This window comes from Heloderma suspectum, chromosome 2 (genome assembly GCF_057233095.1).
Source record: "Heloderma suspectum isolate Gila_16-S chromosome 2, 16-S_ref, whole genome shotgun sequence".
Lineage (NCBI taxonomy): Eukaryota > Metazoa > Chordata > Lepidosauria > Squamata > Helodermatidae > Heloderma > Heloderma suspectum.
Genome location: NC_139459.1, coordinates 35,436,786 through 35,453,652, shown reverse-complemented (window position 1 = coordinate 35,453,652; position 16,867 = coordinate 35,436,786). Strand labels below are relative to the sequence as shown.

At 44.5% G+C, this 16,867-nt stretch overlaps 1 protein-coding gene across 3 annotated transcripts in view; it reads right to left on the bottom strand.

Moving 5' to 3' along the window:
- The window catches only part of ITGA1 (integrin subunit alpha 1), a 165,838-nt gene that overhangs the window by 20,546 nt on the left and 128,425 nt on the right, over positions 1–16,867 (bottom strand). For all 3 annotated transcript variants that reach the window (XM_084833194.1, XM_084833193.1, XM_084833195.1), the window contains exons 22-24: positions 10,044–10,120; positions 7,309–7,398; positions 1,819–1,921 (exon numbers count right to left, since the gene is read on the bottom strand). In XM_084833194.1, the coding sequence (XP_084689320.1) occupies positions 1,819–1,921; positions 7,309–7,398; positions 10,044–10,120 (270 nt within the window). The remainder of the gene's footprint in view (positions 1–1,818; positions 1,922–7,308; positions 7,399–10,043; positions 10,121–16,867) is intronic.

Sequence of the window (16,867 nt, the reverse complement as noted above, 5' to 3'; positions counted from 1 at the left end):
ACTGGAATTACTTAAATAAAAGGTTTCACTGAGACTGTGCTTCAGTTCTGGGAAGTCACATTCCAACACAGGCAGTGATCTTTCCCATCACCTCAGTCCAGTACATCTGCACCTTTCTCATTCCATGCCTCATTCACAGAATACGTTCAGTGCCATTTTTTGGCACCTGATCTTCACCTGATCTTTCTGACTAGAGATGCCCGGGATTGAACCTGGGAACTTCTGCAGGCAAGCAGTGTACTCCGTCATGATGCCATGGCTCCTCTCCAATGGTGTGCCATTTGCCAGTGGCACAATTTAGGGAGGTGGTCAATGTTTCAGATCACGTCTAAGTATTCCTCGTGAGAATCTACATCTCTGGTTGTTATCAAATAAAAAAATGCAGCCTTGACAAAAAATTATCTTAAAAGATAATGCTTCATAATTAAATGTTTAATTATTGTATTAATTATCAATTTTTATTAATTCAATGTACTTAATTTTTAAATTTAATTTAAATGTTATTCATTATTCTATTGATTTTAATTATTATCAGGTGCAAAAATGTAGCCTTGACAAAAACGAGCTTAAAAGATAAGGGTTTGTAATCAGATTTTGAATATACCTATGAGTAAGCCTTTGAACCTTGCTGTGAATCTTGCTGTCTTCCACTGAATCTCTTTAACCCCACTCCAACCCCCAACCCACTACTGAAACCTAGTTATGGCTGATTAACTAATGCCACGTTTCAGAGAGAGAGGGAGAGAGAGGAGAGAGAGAGCTTTTCTACATGAGTCTGTTAATCCCTGTCTCTACTTTCAGTTTCGTCACAGAATTGAGATCCAAGGTACACAAAGAGCTTTTCCTTTCCTGCTTTTCCACTGCATAACCCCTAGGTTGAGCTGTGCTACAGCAGAATAGAGCAAATACACCACCAGTACAAACAGCACTTCCAGTAATAATACCCCATTTTCTTGTTCTAAAATGCCCCGGGAAAGTGCTCTGAAAAAACAGAAGTGAAACCAGTCGATCACAAAGTCATTTAAAGAACCCGTAAAGAACTGTGAGTAAGGAATCACAAGCGCACAATAAATACCTCCTGTAGAAAAGCTCAGAGGGGGGTGGAGGAAAGAATAAGCAACAAAATGCAATCACTACCGTTTTACAGGAATGGAAGTGAATTTAAACATGAGAGATGGCATGAGATAAAGCCTTACTTTCGGGGAGGGATGGCGATTGTTCATTTGACATGCTGCTAATTGCTCACTTTTCTGATGTCAAATTGGTGTGTTTAGATGTCCTCCATGATAACCTTTCTCCTTAGCAGGAAATCTGGCATGTTTGTTTGCCCCATAGGTTGCCCCATGAACTATAGGGCAGACAAGCTAATTCTTTACATGCAGAAAATCCCAGGACCAGTCCACAGCATCTCCAGCTTAAAGGTTCTCAGATAGGACTAGAAAAGAGCTTAGCCTGAATGTTTGGCGAACCACTGGTAGTCTGAGTTGACAAAAGCGGACTAGATGGATAAGATCAGTTCCCCTGACCCCACCCACAGTTCCCACCCTGTGCCTTCCCCAGCTCTGCTCTGGGGGGTTGGGGGATCCTCTGGAGCAAATCTGGGGGGCATGAAGGGGCTGTGGGGTAGGAGGAAGGAAAAGGACAGGAAAGGTCTGTTGTGCAAGTAGAAGTCTGCTCGGGTGACAATGGATGTAACCCATTGACTGACTTGCAAGTTGGCATTATAAAAGATTCAAGTTTTGAAATAACTGGCACATACGTAAAATGTTGCTATGTCAGAAAAACAGCAATCAGAAAATGCTGCACGTTTTTTCTTACCAAATAGTTTATGTTAACTTCATCTCCAATGTTCTCGGTGGAGTTAATCGTTGCAGGAATTGTATCATTTGCAGCAATACTAATGTGATGTGAACTAGGATCTCTTAAAAATAATAAGAAATAATATATTTAACTATTTAGTGTTTACAAAGTATCCACATACACTATTTCAGTAATCCTTACAACAATCTTGAAAGATAAGTCAGTATCATTATTCCCACATTTTAGGCAGTGCTGGGATGCTGAGAAAACACCATGTAGTAGTGAACCAGAACAAAACGAAATAAAAATTGTGTCCTTTATCAGTCAATAAGATACGTCTTTTAATTCATTTATTAATCAATTTAAATTTGTTGTTGTTGTTGTTCAGTCGTTCAGTCGTGTCCGACTTTTCGTGACCCCATGGACCATAGCACGCCAGGCCTTCCTGTCCTCCGCTCTCTCCCAGAGCGTGCTCAAGTTCATATTCATTGCAGTGGTGATGCTATCTAGCCATCTCATCCTCTGCCGTCCCCTTCTCCTTTTGCCTTCAATCTTTCCCAGCATCAGGGTCTTTTCCAGGGCGTTTTCTCTTCGCATTAGGTGGCCAAAATATTTGAGCTTCGGCTTCAGGATCTGTCCTTCCAATGAGCAGTCAGGGTTGATTTCCTTTAGGATTGACTGATTTGACTCTATGCTTTAATTGGTTTCCTGAATAATGCACAACTTTTTTTCCTATCCAACATGTACATTTTGAAATTGTCCAGTTTAAGTCAAATAGTGGAACTATAACATTATTATATAATCCTACCATCTTTACTCAAGTTAAATAGTACATCCCCCCCTCACCCTTAGTAATGGATGGATAATCAAAGATCAACAAACTGAATGGTTCCTGAATGACTGGAAAATTCAGAAAGGTCAGTCTAGGCTATAATGCAGAACAGCGAGTTCTGTATACATACTTATGTGTCTGTCTGTGATTGTATGTGTGCTTAGGGATGGATGAGAAATTCATTTTATGTTTTTGAACATGATTTACCCAGTTCATACCTTCCGAACCAAACACAGACTTGAATACAATCTGCAGTTGAAGTCCATACATTTCCAAGCTTGCAATGTGATTTGTGGACCTCACCCGCCCCAAAAAGGCATTTGGAAGCATGCATACATTTGAAAAATGTGCATGAAAAAATGTGTACTTCTGAAAAATGCACACAAATACGCTTTAATTAATGGGAGAAGAATGCATACATTAAGAAGATGTGCACAATTGATGTGTAGATTTTTCATGCAAAAAGAAAAAAGCAAAGCTCACAATCTGATATGAGCTTGAGTTGGAATGAGTTTGGAGATGGGATTCTGGGAGTTTTGTTGATTTGCACATCCCTGTGTGTGTGCTTCAGATTTTTTATTTTAAAATTCTGCTCAATTTGTCTTTAGTCCTCAGGGGAGTAAAGTCCAAGGCTGATATTACCATGTTGCTTTGGAGATATCAGCTTTCTTCTTCTATGCATTGTTGCAATAATGAGGTCCAGACAGAAGCAGAGGTCAGATGGAAGATCTGTAATTTTGTCTTTTTGCTTCAGATGCAAAAATGCCTAAAGCTGCAACCCTAAACAAACTTACTAGAGTGTAATCTCTATTGAATACAGTGGGGCTTACTTCTAAGTAAACATACATAGGCTTGTGCTGTGTCAGGAGATGCTGGACCTGTGTGCAGCCCCCCATGTGGTGAGCCACTGAACTGCAGGTGGCAGCCTTCTCAGAATCCGCCCACCCATTTGCCATTGGCTAGGGATGTACGAAAGTGACTTACCTGTTCGCGGATGTGATTCGCGGTGGGGGGAGGCGCTCTGTCCCTCCCCCCAGAATCCTCGACAGAGGGGGAGGCGATCCGGTCCTCCCCCCTGGAATCCTGCCTGGCCGGCTCCGCTCTGCAGCGGCTCCGTGGAGCAGCCGGCCAGGGCCGTCCGCAGCCGGAGTTCCGGCCGTGGACGGGCTGCTGTGGATGCAAATGGCATCCAGCCAGGCTGCCGTGATAGGCTACATAAATATTTACTTAGCCTATCATGCCAAGCAAAAAAACAACAACAAAAAACCAGCGTACGCAAATGGCGGCGGCTACGGCGCCTGCCATTTGTGTTCCCTATTTTTTTTGGGGGGGGGGGTTAGCCATGATAGGCTATGTAAATACTTACGTAGCCTATCACAGCTGCAAGGATGCCAATGGCGGCCGCAGCAGCCTGGCCGCGGCCGGCCAGCAGACCAGCCGCCGCCACTGCCGCCGGAGCCGCCGCCGCTGCCAGAGCCGCTGCCACTGCCGCCGAATCTGCCGCATCCACCCCCGGTTAGTTCTGTCCAGGGAGGATTCTGAGGGGGGCAGGGGGGCAGGAGGCCGTTCCACCATGGATTCTTTAGAATCCGGCCTCACTGGAATCCGTGGCGGAATTCTCTGCCATCCCTACCATTGGCTCTTTCTGGGCAGGAAGGATATAAAGGGTTTTCTGTTCCAGCCGAGCTATGCTCAACCACTGTAGCCTTCTTGAGCTCCGGTGCTGTCATGTCAGGGCTGGGCTGTCAGCAGCAGTCTTGAGGTGAGCCAGGACTAGGAGTCCAGAACCAGGAGACAGCAAGGAGGAAGCCAGAAATTAGGACTGAAGGGCAAGTCAAAACTTGGAGCATTAACCAGGAGGCAGGATTGAGGAGCAAACCAAAAGCCAAGGACCAATGAGTAGCCAAGGATACAGTAACATGCCAGAGCTCAAAAAGATCTTGTTGCTCAAACAAGCCTAAGCTAGAACACAAAGCCATTTATACTCCTTCCTTCCTAGAAGGATCCAGTGGCCAGGCTGGGTGGGTGGGTGGAATCATAAGAGCATAAGAGCTGTGCTGGAACAGACCAAAAGCATCTGGAAGTCCACCATTCTTTTCCCACAATGGCCAACCAGATGCCTCTGGGAAGCCCACAAGCAGGACTTGAGTGCAATAGCACCCCCCCCCCACTCATGTTCCCTCGCACCCGGTGTAGAGAGGCATACTGCCTTTGATACTGGCAGTAAAATATAGCCATCATGTCTAATAGCATTTGATAGGTTTCTCCTCCATAGTGATGTATGAACCTCCCACTTTCCAGTCTGGGGTGGGGGTTCGTAGAGGGGCCATCCATGCTACTCAGGGCCCCTCGAAATCCTCCAGAGCTGTTCTGCGGAGCGGCTCTCTGGCTCCCTATACAAGGTGATACTCTAATGGCAGCTGCCATTAGCCTATCGCTGTGAAAAATACAGATGCAAATGGCATATTGTACGCCACTTATGGCTGTAAAGCATACAGCCACTTATGGCTGTAAAGCATATGATTTTGACCTAAATACAGCTGTAAATGGCTGCAGTTAGGTCAAAGTCAGGGCTTTATGGCTGCAAATGGTGTCCAATACGCTATTTACGTCTGTATTTTTCCCCATGATAGGCTAGTGTATCTGTAAGTGTAGTGTAGCCGTAAATAGTGTAGTATAGCCGTAAACAGTGTAGTGTAGCCATAAATAGCTAGTGTAGTGTAGCCATAAATAGCATATTGGACACCACTTGTGGAGGTAAAGCCCTGACTTTGACCTAACTGCAGCCGTTTACGACTGCAGTTAGGTCAAAATCAAGGCTTTACAGCCACAAGTGGTGCTCAATATGCTATGTGCGTCTGTATTTTTCCCAGCGATAGGCTAATTTTCCCAGCCACCATTAGCGTATCACCTTGCATAGCAAGCCGCACAAAATCCTCCAGAGTTGGAGGTAAGTGGTGCCGTCCTGCTAAGGAATCCGGAGGTCGGATTCTCTGGAATCCGGCCTCATTTGTGTCCACAGCAGAATTCTCTGCCATCCCTACTCCTCCATGAATTTGTCTAATCTCCTTTAGGGATGGCAGAGAATTCCGCCACGGATCTCGGTGAGGCCGAATGCCAGTGCATTCGGCCCCCCGAAATCTGTGGCAGAATGGCCTTTCACCCCCCCACCCCCCCGCAGATCCCCCCGGGGACGAGACTTACCTGGGGCGGATCTTCCGGGCGGCGGCGGCTCCGACAGTGGCTTCGGCGGCAGCGGCTTCGGCGGCTGGTCTTCCGACTGGCTGCTGCTGCTGTCATTTGCAGTCTTGTTGGGTTTTTTTTTTTACAAGACGTGATAGGCTACATAAAGACTTACGTAGCCTATCACGTCTGGCTTAAAAAACAACAACCGTGTATGCAAATGGCAGCGGCTATGGCCGCCGCCATTTGTGTTCCTTATTTTTGGCAGTCTTAGTCTACATAAATATTTATGTAGACTAAGACAGCCAAAAATAAGGAACGCAAATGGCGGCGGCCGTAGCTGCTGCCATTTGCATACACGCGTTGTTTTTTTTTTAAAGCCAGACGTGATAGGCTACATAAAGACTTACGTAGCCTATCACGTCTGGCTTAAAAAAAAACAACCGCGTACGCAAATGGCAGCGGCTATGGCCGCCGCCATTTGTGTTCCTTATTTTTGGCAGTCTTAGTCTACATAAATATTTATGTAGACTAAGACAGCCAAAAATAAGGAACGCAAATGGCGGCGGCCGTAGCTGCTGCCATTTGCATACACGCGTTGTTGTTTTTTTAAAGCCAGACGTGATAGGCTACGTAAGTCTTTACGTAGCCTATCACGGCTGACTACAGGGACGCAAATGGCGGCGGCTATGGCCACCGCCATTTGTGTCCCTGCTAGCCAGCGGCTGGATGTCCGGCTGCTGGCAGAGCCAGCCAGCGGCTCTGCGGAATCCCCGCGGAGTGGAGCCGACTGGCCAGGATTCTGGAGGGGAGGCATGGAGCGCCCCCCCCAGCGAGGATTCCGGGAGGAGTGACAGAGTGCCTCCCCCCCAGCGGAACCCGGCGGAGCCAGGTAAGGGGAGTTTCGTACATCCTTAATCTCCTTTTTAAAGCCATCCAAGTTAGTGGCCATCACTACGTCTCGTGTTAGTGAATTCCATAGTTTAACTATGCAATGCTAACAGCAGAAGTCTATAGAGTCATAATTGGAATGAAGCATGAACACTTGTGGCATTTTCTGAAAGCACAGCAGATTTCAGTCATACTTCCTGGTTTTCTAGGTAATATTTCAAATTTACAGTGCTACAACGCATAACAAAAAGTCTGTTTGGCTAATGTTGCCAAGCTGCACTGGTTCTGGAAATAACTGTTGCAATTCTAGGGAGACTTTAAGTTGCTCTTATACCTTACAGCGACCCCAAGCCTACAACTAGTATTAAGTCAGTAGCCTAATCCACATCTGGCTTAACCCAAGATTTAAGCTGACATGTTCCATTAAATTGCATAAAATTGATTTAAATCCTTGTACTCTGGAGTTAAACATCCTTTATAAGAAGAATTGCTTTTACTTCAAACCCAGCATACGAGTTTTTTTGGCTTTCTACCAATCAGGAAGGGAAAATATCTCTAAAGCTCGGGTAAATACTGTAAGAGAGATAAAAACATAAAGATACCTTTTAAATATCAATCCACTTTCATATTTTACTGGTATGACAATACTTCCTCTGTTGTCTGCAAGGGTCTCTTCATGTTCATCACTGTCACTAAAAAGAAAAGTTGGCCAGATCAGATATGGAATTCATCAGTCACATGGCTCAGTTTTGTAAGGCTGAAATGTTTGCTGATGTGGGTTAAAAACAACAACACATCCACTTTTCAGTTGTTTTGAATTCTGAGAGTTCTGAACTGGACACATAGGTCTAGTTTGGACATTACACTAGATCATAGCTTTGTGTGTGAGAATGAGTCACAGCAAGTCTTGGATTCATGTGCTTCCGCTCCTGCATGGCCTCAAGGAGGAAGCAGGAAGGCTTCACTTCCAGTTTAGTTTAACCAGAGCTTGTTGAGTCATGCAACCCCAACAAACTGTGGTTAATTTTAATTCTGGTTTGTTTGAAACTGTGGTTCGTTCGTTCTTTCTTTCTTTCTTTCTTTCTTTCTTCCTTCCTTCCTTCCTTCCTTCCTTCCTTATTGACATTTAGGGTTTTTAGCCTTATCTGCTAAAAGCCATGAAGGTGGTGTACAACAATTTCAAACAATAAAACCTTAAAACGATAAAAAGAGATCATTAAAACATGTAAAAAACATTTAAACATTAACACTATACATTTTGAAAGGCCAAACTGAAAAGATGAGTCTTTACACCCTTTCTAAAGGCCAAGAGAGTAGGGTCCAATTGTAGTTCTTGGGGGAGAACATTCCATACTTTGGGGAGACACAGGAGAAAGCCATTTAATACATGCCAGACAAACAGGCCTCTGCAGATCATGGTGTCCTCAAAAGGGCCTCTCCTACAGATCTTAGTACTCTTACAGGTTCATAGCGAGACAGGTGGTCCCTTAGATGAAGCTGGTTTGTTTCAGCAAACCATAGTTGACATTAACAACAGTTTAGGTTTTGCAAGACATCAGAACGTGAAATAGCCATGCTCCCCAAGAACGAATTTTCACTGCTATCATTTCCAGTACCAGCCAATATTGTGTACAAAGATAGAACAAATACAGTTAAGTCAATGCATTGTCTTATATTTGAACCTCAGGTCCCAGCTTGACCATGATTATAATAGTCAGAGGTAGTTTTTGCCTCTTTTTCTCCCCAAAGGGAAGATCGGTTAGAAGAGCCTCAGAGCTTGTCTAAGTATCCCCCTGTGTTGCTGGCTGTAGGCTTACTCTCCACCCAGCAGGATGCCTCTTCCCCCCTCCCCTCCATGAGATTGGTGTTCCAGTCTTGTAGAGGGAGCCACCACAGAAACATGGTGGAGCTGGAAGGGGGGCTCTGACATCAGGAAAACCCCTCTGGGGTTGGAGATCTGACTAAGGCCTCAGAGGGGGGTTTCCAATCAATCCTATGACCCCTGAGGTTTAGGGACCATAGGATTTCTTGCCAAATTGTAGGGGTGGACGATAGTCACTTACCTTTTCTCGCAGCTTGTTCGCGGTGGGGGGGAGCGCTTCGCTGCTCCCCCCGCGAAGTTCAGGCTGGGGGGGGGGAGGCTTCCCGCCTCGCCCGGCTGAAATTCAGGCCGGGGGGGAGGCTTCCCGCCTCGCCCGGCTGAAATTCAGGCCGGGGGGGAGGCTTCCCACCTCGCCCGGCTGAAATTCAGGCCGGGGAGGAGGCTTTCCGCCTCGCCCGGCCGCGAACACGAAAGTAAAAAAAAAAAGTCCCCTGATAGGCTACGTGACGATTCACGTAGCCTATCACGGCTAGATCTGGAAAGTCAGCCGTGATAGGCTACGTGAATCGTCACGTAGCCTATCACGGGTGACTTAAAAAAAAAAAAAAGTGCGTACGCGAATGGCGGCCCCCATAGTGAGCCGCCATTCGCGTTCCTTATTTAGTTGCTGTAGTCTACGTAAATGTTTACGTAGACTACGGCGAAAATAAGGGCAACGCAAATAGTGTTGCCCTTATTTTCGCCGTAGTCTACGTAAACATTTACGTAGACTACAGCGACCAAATAAGGAACGGGAATGGCGGCTCCCTATGGGGGCCGCCATTATCCGTACACACTTTTTTTTTTAAAGTCACCCGTGATAGGCTACGTGACAATTCACGTAGCCTATCACGGCTGACTTTGCAAATCTAGCCGTGATAGGCTACGTGAATCGTCACGTAGCCTATCAGGGGATTTTTTTTTTTTTCTTTCATTGCAATGGCGGCGGTGGCAGCCGGTCGAAAGACCGGCTGCCGCTCCCGCCCCGCTCGAACACCGGACGAACCGCCAGCCGGACCCGCCGCCGGGAGGGACATTCAGGGAAGGTAAGTCCCGTCCCGGGGGGGGTGCGGGGTGCGGGGGGGGGTGCGGAGGATTTCTCCCCGAAACTTGTTCGGGGGGCCGAACACGTTGGCGCTCGGCCCCCCGAAGTTTTGGGGAGAAATTCTCCGCCATCCCTACCAAATTGTGTTGAAGTATACATTTTTGCAAATCTTTTTCAAGAGATAGTTACAAAACTAGATTCACTTGTGCTACAAAGACTTTTGTTCATAAATGGCTGCTACTTTAATCCATTTTATTTGCTATCTTCCTTGCAATCAATGGCTACTGTCCAGTTCTAAATGGAACCAGCATAAATGTTCAATATTGATAATCTGAGATAGAAAACAGCATCTTGTTTAATAATATAGGGAGCAAAACTGGGTAGTGGAAAAAAGTAAAAAAGTAAAAATAAAAATAATCGTTGGAACTCACCTTGTCACAGAAAAATGAATTGTAGTATTTTCCAGAAGATAAGACAGGTTGAACTGGAATGCTATTGCAAAGGCAATCTAAACAAAAAAGATTTTAAAATGCATCAAAATAACAATGTTTAATTGAAATGTAATTTTGAAATCATAAATAATGCTAATAGAAATAGAATGTAATTTATCATTACACCACCATTAGTCAACTGGGTGTCCTACATGCACACATGCTGATCAATAAAATTGGGTCAATACGGGACAAATGAGAGCTGGACTATAAGGAAGGCTGAGCGCCAAAGAATTGATGCTTTTGAACTGTGGTGCTGGAGAAGACTTACGAGTCCCCTGGACTGCAAGGAGGTCAAATCAGTCAATCCTAAAGGAAATCAACCCTGACTGCTCATTGGAAGGACAGATACTGAAGCTGAAGCTCAAATATTTTGGCCACCTAATGGGAAGAGAAAACTCTCTGGAAAAGACCCTGATGCTGAGAAAGATTGAAGGCAAAAGGAGAAGGGGACGGCAGAGGATAAGATGGCTAGATAGCATCACCAATGCAATGAATATGGACTTGAGCACACTCTGGGAGAAAACACAGGACAGGAAGGCCTGGCGTGCTATGGTCCATGGGGTCACGAAGAGTCGGACACAGCTGAACGACTGAACAACAACAAGGGACAAAACTAGTGGAGGTCGCTACATACGATCGAGGTCCTGAAGGACACAGGGAAATCCTGGCTTTTTGAGAAAACAGTTTTAAAGTCCTTCCCCCACCCTGCCACTGAGGGCTGTAGATCAACGTGTGTGTGTGTGTGTGTGTGTGTGTGAGAGAGAGAGAGAGAGAGAGAGAGAGAGAAAGAATGAGAATATGGACCACAGATAGTGCTCTGTTATAGTAGGGTCACTGTAATATTTCAAATCAAAACATCTGTTCTAATTTAGTTTTAAATAATTGCATGCAGATATTTACTTTGAATGAGCTCCAGATAGTTTGGGCTTCTAATAGCACAACCCTATGTATGTATGTATGTTTGTTTGTTTATTTATTTCTATACCTCCCAATAGCCGAAGCTCTCTGGGCGGTTCACATCTATACCGTCCATTGACTACAATGATGCTTACTCCCAAGTAAATGCATAAAAGAATTGCTGCCTTGAAAAGTATTTCATGAACAAATGCAGAGAGAAGCGAGAACTGTTGGAGCATGTTACTTTTAAGCCTCTGGAGAAGGTGATGTGGGAAAGCTTACTGGTAGCCAATTTATTGTTGAGAGAACCAAGCCAGGTCAAGAATGAGGATCTGGGAATAAAATGAAATTCCATATAGGTTATTTTCATAAGTTATGAAAAGCCTCACTTAATGTGGAATTTCACTTTAGAAACATCACAGTGAGCTCTGTGGTGAATGTAAAGGCTGAGAACAATAGTTAAATATATGCGGTTAAAGAGTGGTTGCTGTCAGTCTCCACCTCAGGATCTTTCCAGATAATCAGGGTGAAGACAGACATAACATATTAACTGTTAATAATTAACTGTGCATAAATATTTGTTTATTTATTTAAAACATTTCTATCCTGCCCTATATCATTAAGATCTCAGGGCAGTGTGCAGATAAAATCAATTTAAATAGTATAAAACAATAAATAATTTAAACACCTAAGAACACCTAAACTATTAAACAAGCTAATACCAGTTAAAATCTAAAACAATAAAACAGTTAAAACAATGTACTAGGGAATGCATTTAGCCCTCAAAGGCTTTGGTAAAAAGCCATGTTTTTACTTGGCGCTGAAACGAGGCCAATGTCTGTGCCAATTGGGCCTCCAAGGGGAGGGCATTCCACAACCGGGGTGCCACAGCAGAGAAGGCCCTCTCCCACATCCCACCGTAGTGTATGTTTCATACTGGTGGGACGCAGCGGAAGGCCCCTCCAACAGATCTCAGTTCTCGGGCAGGCATATATAGGGAGAGGCGCTCCCTCAAATATCGAGGTCCCAGTCATCACCGAAACTTGAATTCTGACTGGAAGTGTATTGGCAGCCAGTGCAATTCCTTTAAAACTGGTATTATATGGTTTTTATGAGGTGTTCCGGTCAGCAGTCTAGCTGCTGCATTTTGCACTAGTTGCAACTTCCGAGTCATCTTCAAGGGCAGCCCCACGTAAAGAGCATTGCAGTAGTCTAATCGGGAAGTTACCAGCACATGTACTACTGTGGCTAGGTTATCCCTATCCAGGAAAGGCTGTAGCTGGAGGATCAGTCGAAGCTGGCCCCAAGTACTCTGGGCCACAGAGTCCTCTTTGTGGGCAGAGAAACTGGGAGGACAATTTCACTGAATTTCTCCTGGGGGAGGAGAAATTCCCAAGTGTTTCTCACAGGTAGGGGTCACCATTGGCAGGGGCTGTAGCACAGCTTATTTCTTTTTTTCATAAGGGTTTTTGATTTGTTGTGCTGCTACTGCAAGTGGCAACAGCATCAACTATGTTGGCAGGCTGGCCTCCATTTTGCATCCACTGTAAAATGTGTATGGGGGCTGTTAATCTGGTACTAAAAAGGGTTAACAAAGAGTAAAGAGGGCTGATTTGATCTGGGGGAGGCCTACGAGAAAAGCCCCTAGAAGACCCCAGATTTGTAACCAGTTTTATATTCCAGACTCTTGACCCCTGGGCGAGAAGACCATGAAGTTTGATTCTATGCTAAATGATATTATTTCAGTAACTGAGACTCTGAGACTTTGCAGGACTGTCTTTGAAGAAGGGGGAAAAATGCAGCTGTCTTTACAAGTGGCTTCACAGAGCTTGCTCAAGGCCACAACATGCTGGCAGAGTGTCTAAGTGAGATGAACAGCAGAACTGAGCATGCTCAGATGCCTACTGAGAGAAGGAAAAGTACTGTTTTGACATCTTGTGGTGTACACCTGCTGATAAGAGAATGTCTTCACTCGATACTAGTTGGGTGGGGAAGTGTAGCCCTGAGCACAAGTGACAACAAGGAGGAGGTGTTTGGGCGGATATGACCAAAAACGGCCAAAGATGACCGGGAGTTCAAAGAAGATATACCAAAGAGAAATGCGTCAATCAAGATAACATGCCCAGATGGTAGACTTTGGGTCATATTTTGGGACATTTCAAAGTAGTCCTTTTGTAATGGTGCCAGACACGTTCCCCAGACACAGGAAATTATGGGAGATAGATGGGACACCTTGTTTCTGATTGATGAGCAAATGCTCTAACCACATGCACCCCATTTTCTATGGGAGGCTGATTGTCGCATTGCTCCTTAGGCCCCACCTTTGACCAGAACAAGGGTATAAAAGCCCAGGGAATGGGAGCTCCGGGGTGGTGCTTTTTGTTCCTGCTGCTGCTGCTACTCCAGTTCCCTCTTTCTGCCGTGCCACCAGACCCACAGATTTAGGTAACTATGGACCTCTTTAGACTCTTAGACTTTGGAACTTAGGATGTTTTCTGAAAGTAGATCTTTGAATTATTTCTGAGTTTAGAACTTAGAGTGTTTTCTAAGCTTGGGACTTGGAGGTTATATCTGAGGAGGGGATTTGGAATCCCATCTTCAGAGGTGACAAATGGAATTATTTCCAGTATTGGGGTTTTCTGTTCACTCTAACTCCTACCTCTATTCTTCCTATGCCTAGAGGAACTTAGTAATGCTTTAGCATAGCTTTTTGTATTCAAGTAAGAAACAGGAAGAGGTAACGGGAGGGTTAACACAGGTTAGATTGTTTTCATTTAGCTTTGAACCACAAGTAGTAAACAGGAGTAAGCTGGAAAGAGGAGTCATAACAATGTTAGAAGCTCAAGCCGTTATCTTATTGGCCAAGTTCATAGTCCCAGCTTTGGCAACTGCAATTCTTTTGATTTATCTTTGTATTCTCTTTTTTTTTTGTATTCTCTTTCCCTGTAATTGTAGAGAGAGTTTCTAACGCTCATACAACCACCATGCCACTTTCTTTATTTCGTATTTCCCTGAGTTTTCTGCAATAAAGCCTTAAATAGAGTTTCAATTTACAATCTCATCTGTGGTGATGTTCTGTGGTGATGTTTACCTGTTGGGATTAGGCTGCACAGAATCCGTGGACTCTTGGATTATTTTTTTTTACTTTTCCAAAATTTACGCATATTTATTCTTAGGAAAATACGTAAGTTTCTGCTGAAGAAAAGTTGAATGGAATGGGGGACAATATGCTAAATGTTACATACCAAGCTAAATTATGTAAATTGTTACGAAGCTTCTTACATAATTATTTGTGTACTTTTCCATATGATGAAAAAAAATAATTCTCATCTGACTGTGAGTGGACAAAGGAACAAAAAGCACTTGACAATCCACAAAACACAGATGGAGCAGATTTTATACAGCCTGTACATCCCTAGCTGCTAGAGAGATGATTGCATGATGAAAGACAGCACACTCGTGCACACACACTCCTCAGCCACCTCCTAAGTAAGGCAAGCTCAAGCAACCTGAACTCGACCCATGGGAATTTCTCTGAAATGTTGTTCACCACTGAATTTCTTTTCGAAATCAATTTCTTTTCTACAAATTTGAATGAGAATGGTAAAAAAAATGCAGGAGAAATATTCGGCACAGAACTACACAGTGCGTCGTTCACCACTGTTGCGATCTTGGCTTCCCACTGGTCCTAGAAAGGTATATTTGTCTTTAGCCTTACTTTATAGAACCACATGTGGAATTGTTGCTCATTCATTTTGTGGGATCCAGACACTGTTCAAGGAAGCATGTCTGTTCTAGGGCACCACAATTTCCCAGCATTCACCTACAGAGTAAGTCATACTTAGAGGGCGAGTTTGCACGTCATAACTTACCCTCAAAATAAGCTATGCTGTGTTGTTTGTTGGCTTACTAACCTATGTTAGTCCTGACAGAAGATCTGCAGCTTGCCGTGACTTGTTTCCCCCTCAGTCCTCCCACGTATCCCATGGGCCTTCGCAGCACAACCTCAGCAGCCTACTCCACTCATGAGCACATTTCCAGAGGAGAGGTTTTTTTGTAGAATTTTTTTTCACCTTTATTTTTTCCTCAGGGATATTTGCACAAATTTAACAGTACTTTTTTCCCAGCTTCGGAGAGATTTATGAAAATATAACGTTATTTTAAATACAATAACATGAGTTATTGTGCCAAAGTGGAGTAGTTACTCCAGTTTAGCAGATTTGCACAAATCTCCCCGAAGGTGAGGGGCATGTTAAATTTGTGCAAATCTTCCCAAAGGTGAAAAACAGAAGAAGAAGGTGTCACTGTTTAGGGAAGCGACAAATTGGAGGAGTAAATTGGCTAGTGTTTTTTCAAGATGTAATAGAGAGGGGATATTGTTAACGAGGTCATGAGGAGCAGCTGGCAAGGCTTTTCATTGCTCTTGCCAGGAGGCTCTCTTGCCATTTTAAACAACCCATGCTGAAGTGCCTCTGCCAGGTTGGATGTCACGACAAGCCACCCAGAGAACAAGTCACCCTGAACAACCCTACTATAAGCCAGGGTGGCTTGTTTGCGAAAACAACCCATGACAGAAAAGCCACGCTAGGTTCAGATGTCATGCTAAGCCACCCTGTAACCATCCATGGTGACAACCCTCCATGGCTTAGCATGATGTGCAAAACGAGGTCAGAGTGTTCACACACAGGCACCTACTGGTTAATGATATTTATTTATTTATTTATTATTTAGAAATCTTTTCTTAGCGTCCCCAGCATGATGCCCACGAGCACCAATCTGCCTGCAGACAACCCTCTTGTGACCCCAGGCTCCTGTCCCTCCTGATTTTCATTTTATTTCTTAAGATGTTTTAAAATTATTATTATTATGATTATTTTACTAGGAGGCTGGTATGCTGTGAAGTTAAATGCTGCCCCCCCCCCGTGCCATCTTTATTTGGGTTCAAATGAGTGGTTTTGTGCTTTGGAGCTCAGACCCCCAGCTTTGCCTTGCATTTAGGGTTTTAAGCAAGTTACTTTTCGGTTTAGTCTCACTAGTTTGACTTCTGGGAAATGGGTGCTGTGACCAACCAGGCCCACCATGGTGGCCAATTTAGGAATGGAAAAGCGCACTGGTAGCCATTTTTCAAGAGCAGAGCACCCACGACACTCTCAAAATTCTAACTGTGCACACTGACTCAAAAAGTTGGGAGCCTTGTAAACTCACAGGGCAATGTACAAAGTATATTTTTAAAAAATACCAAGCAGTCAACAAAGACTCATGACAGGGGAGCAATCATAGCTCAGCAGTAGAGCACACGCTTTGCACACAGAAGGTTCCAGGTTCAATCCCTGGCATTTTCAGTTTAAAAGGATGCAAAGGCTCTCTCACAAATCCCTGGAGAGATGCTGCCAGTAGACAATACTGGACTAGATGGACAAATAATCTGACCTACTGCAAGGCAGTTTCTTACAACAATTATTATTTTTTAATAGTGCCTTTTATATCATTGACAATGAAAGACCAATTCATCTTCCCCACACTGCGACTAGCACTAAGTCTGCAGAAAGAAGCATAAAAAGGCAGGCTTACTAGTCCCAAGTAGGGATGGCAGAGAATTCCGCCACGGATCACGGTGAGGCTGAATGCCAGTGCATTCGGCCCCCCGAACTCCGTGGCAGAACGGTCTGCCCCCCCGCCCCCCCCGTGGATCCCCCCCGGGACGAGACTCACCTGGGGCGGATCTTCTGGGCGGTGGTGGCGGCTGGTCTTCCGACCGGCTGCCGCTACTGCCATTTCCAGTCTTGTAAAAAAAAAAAAAAAGACGTGATAGGCTACATAAAGATTTACATAGCCTATCATGGCTAGGTTTTTAAAAAAACAAA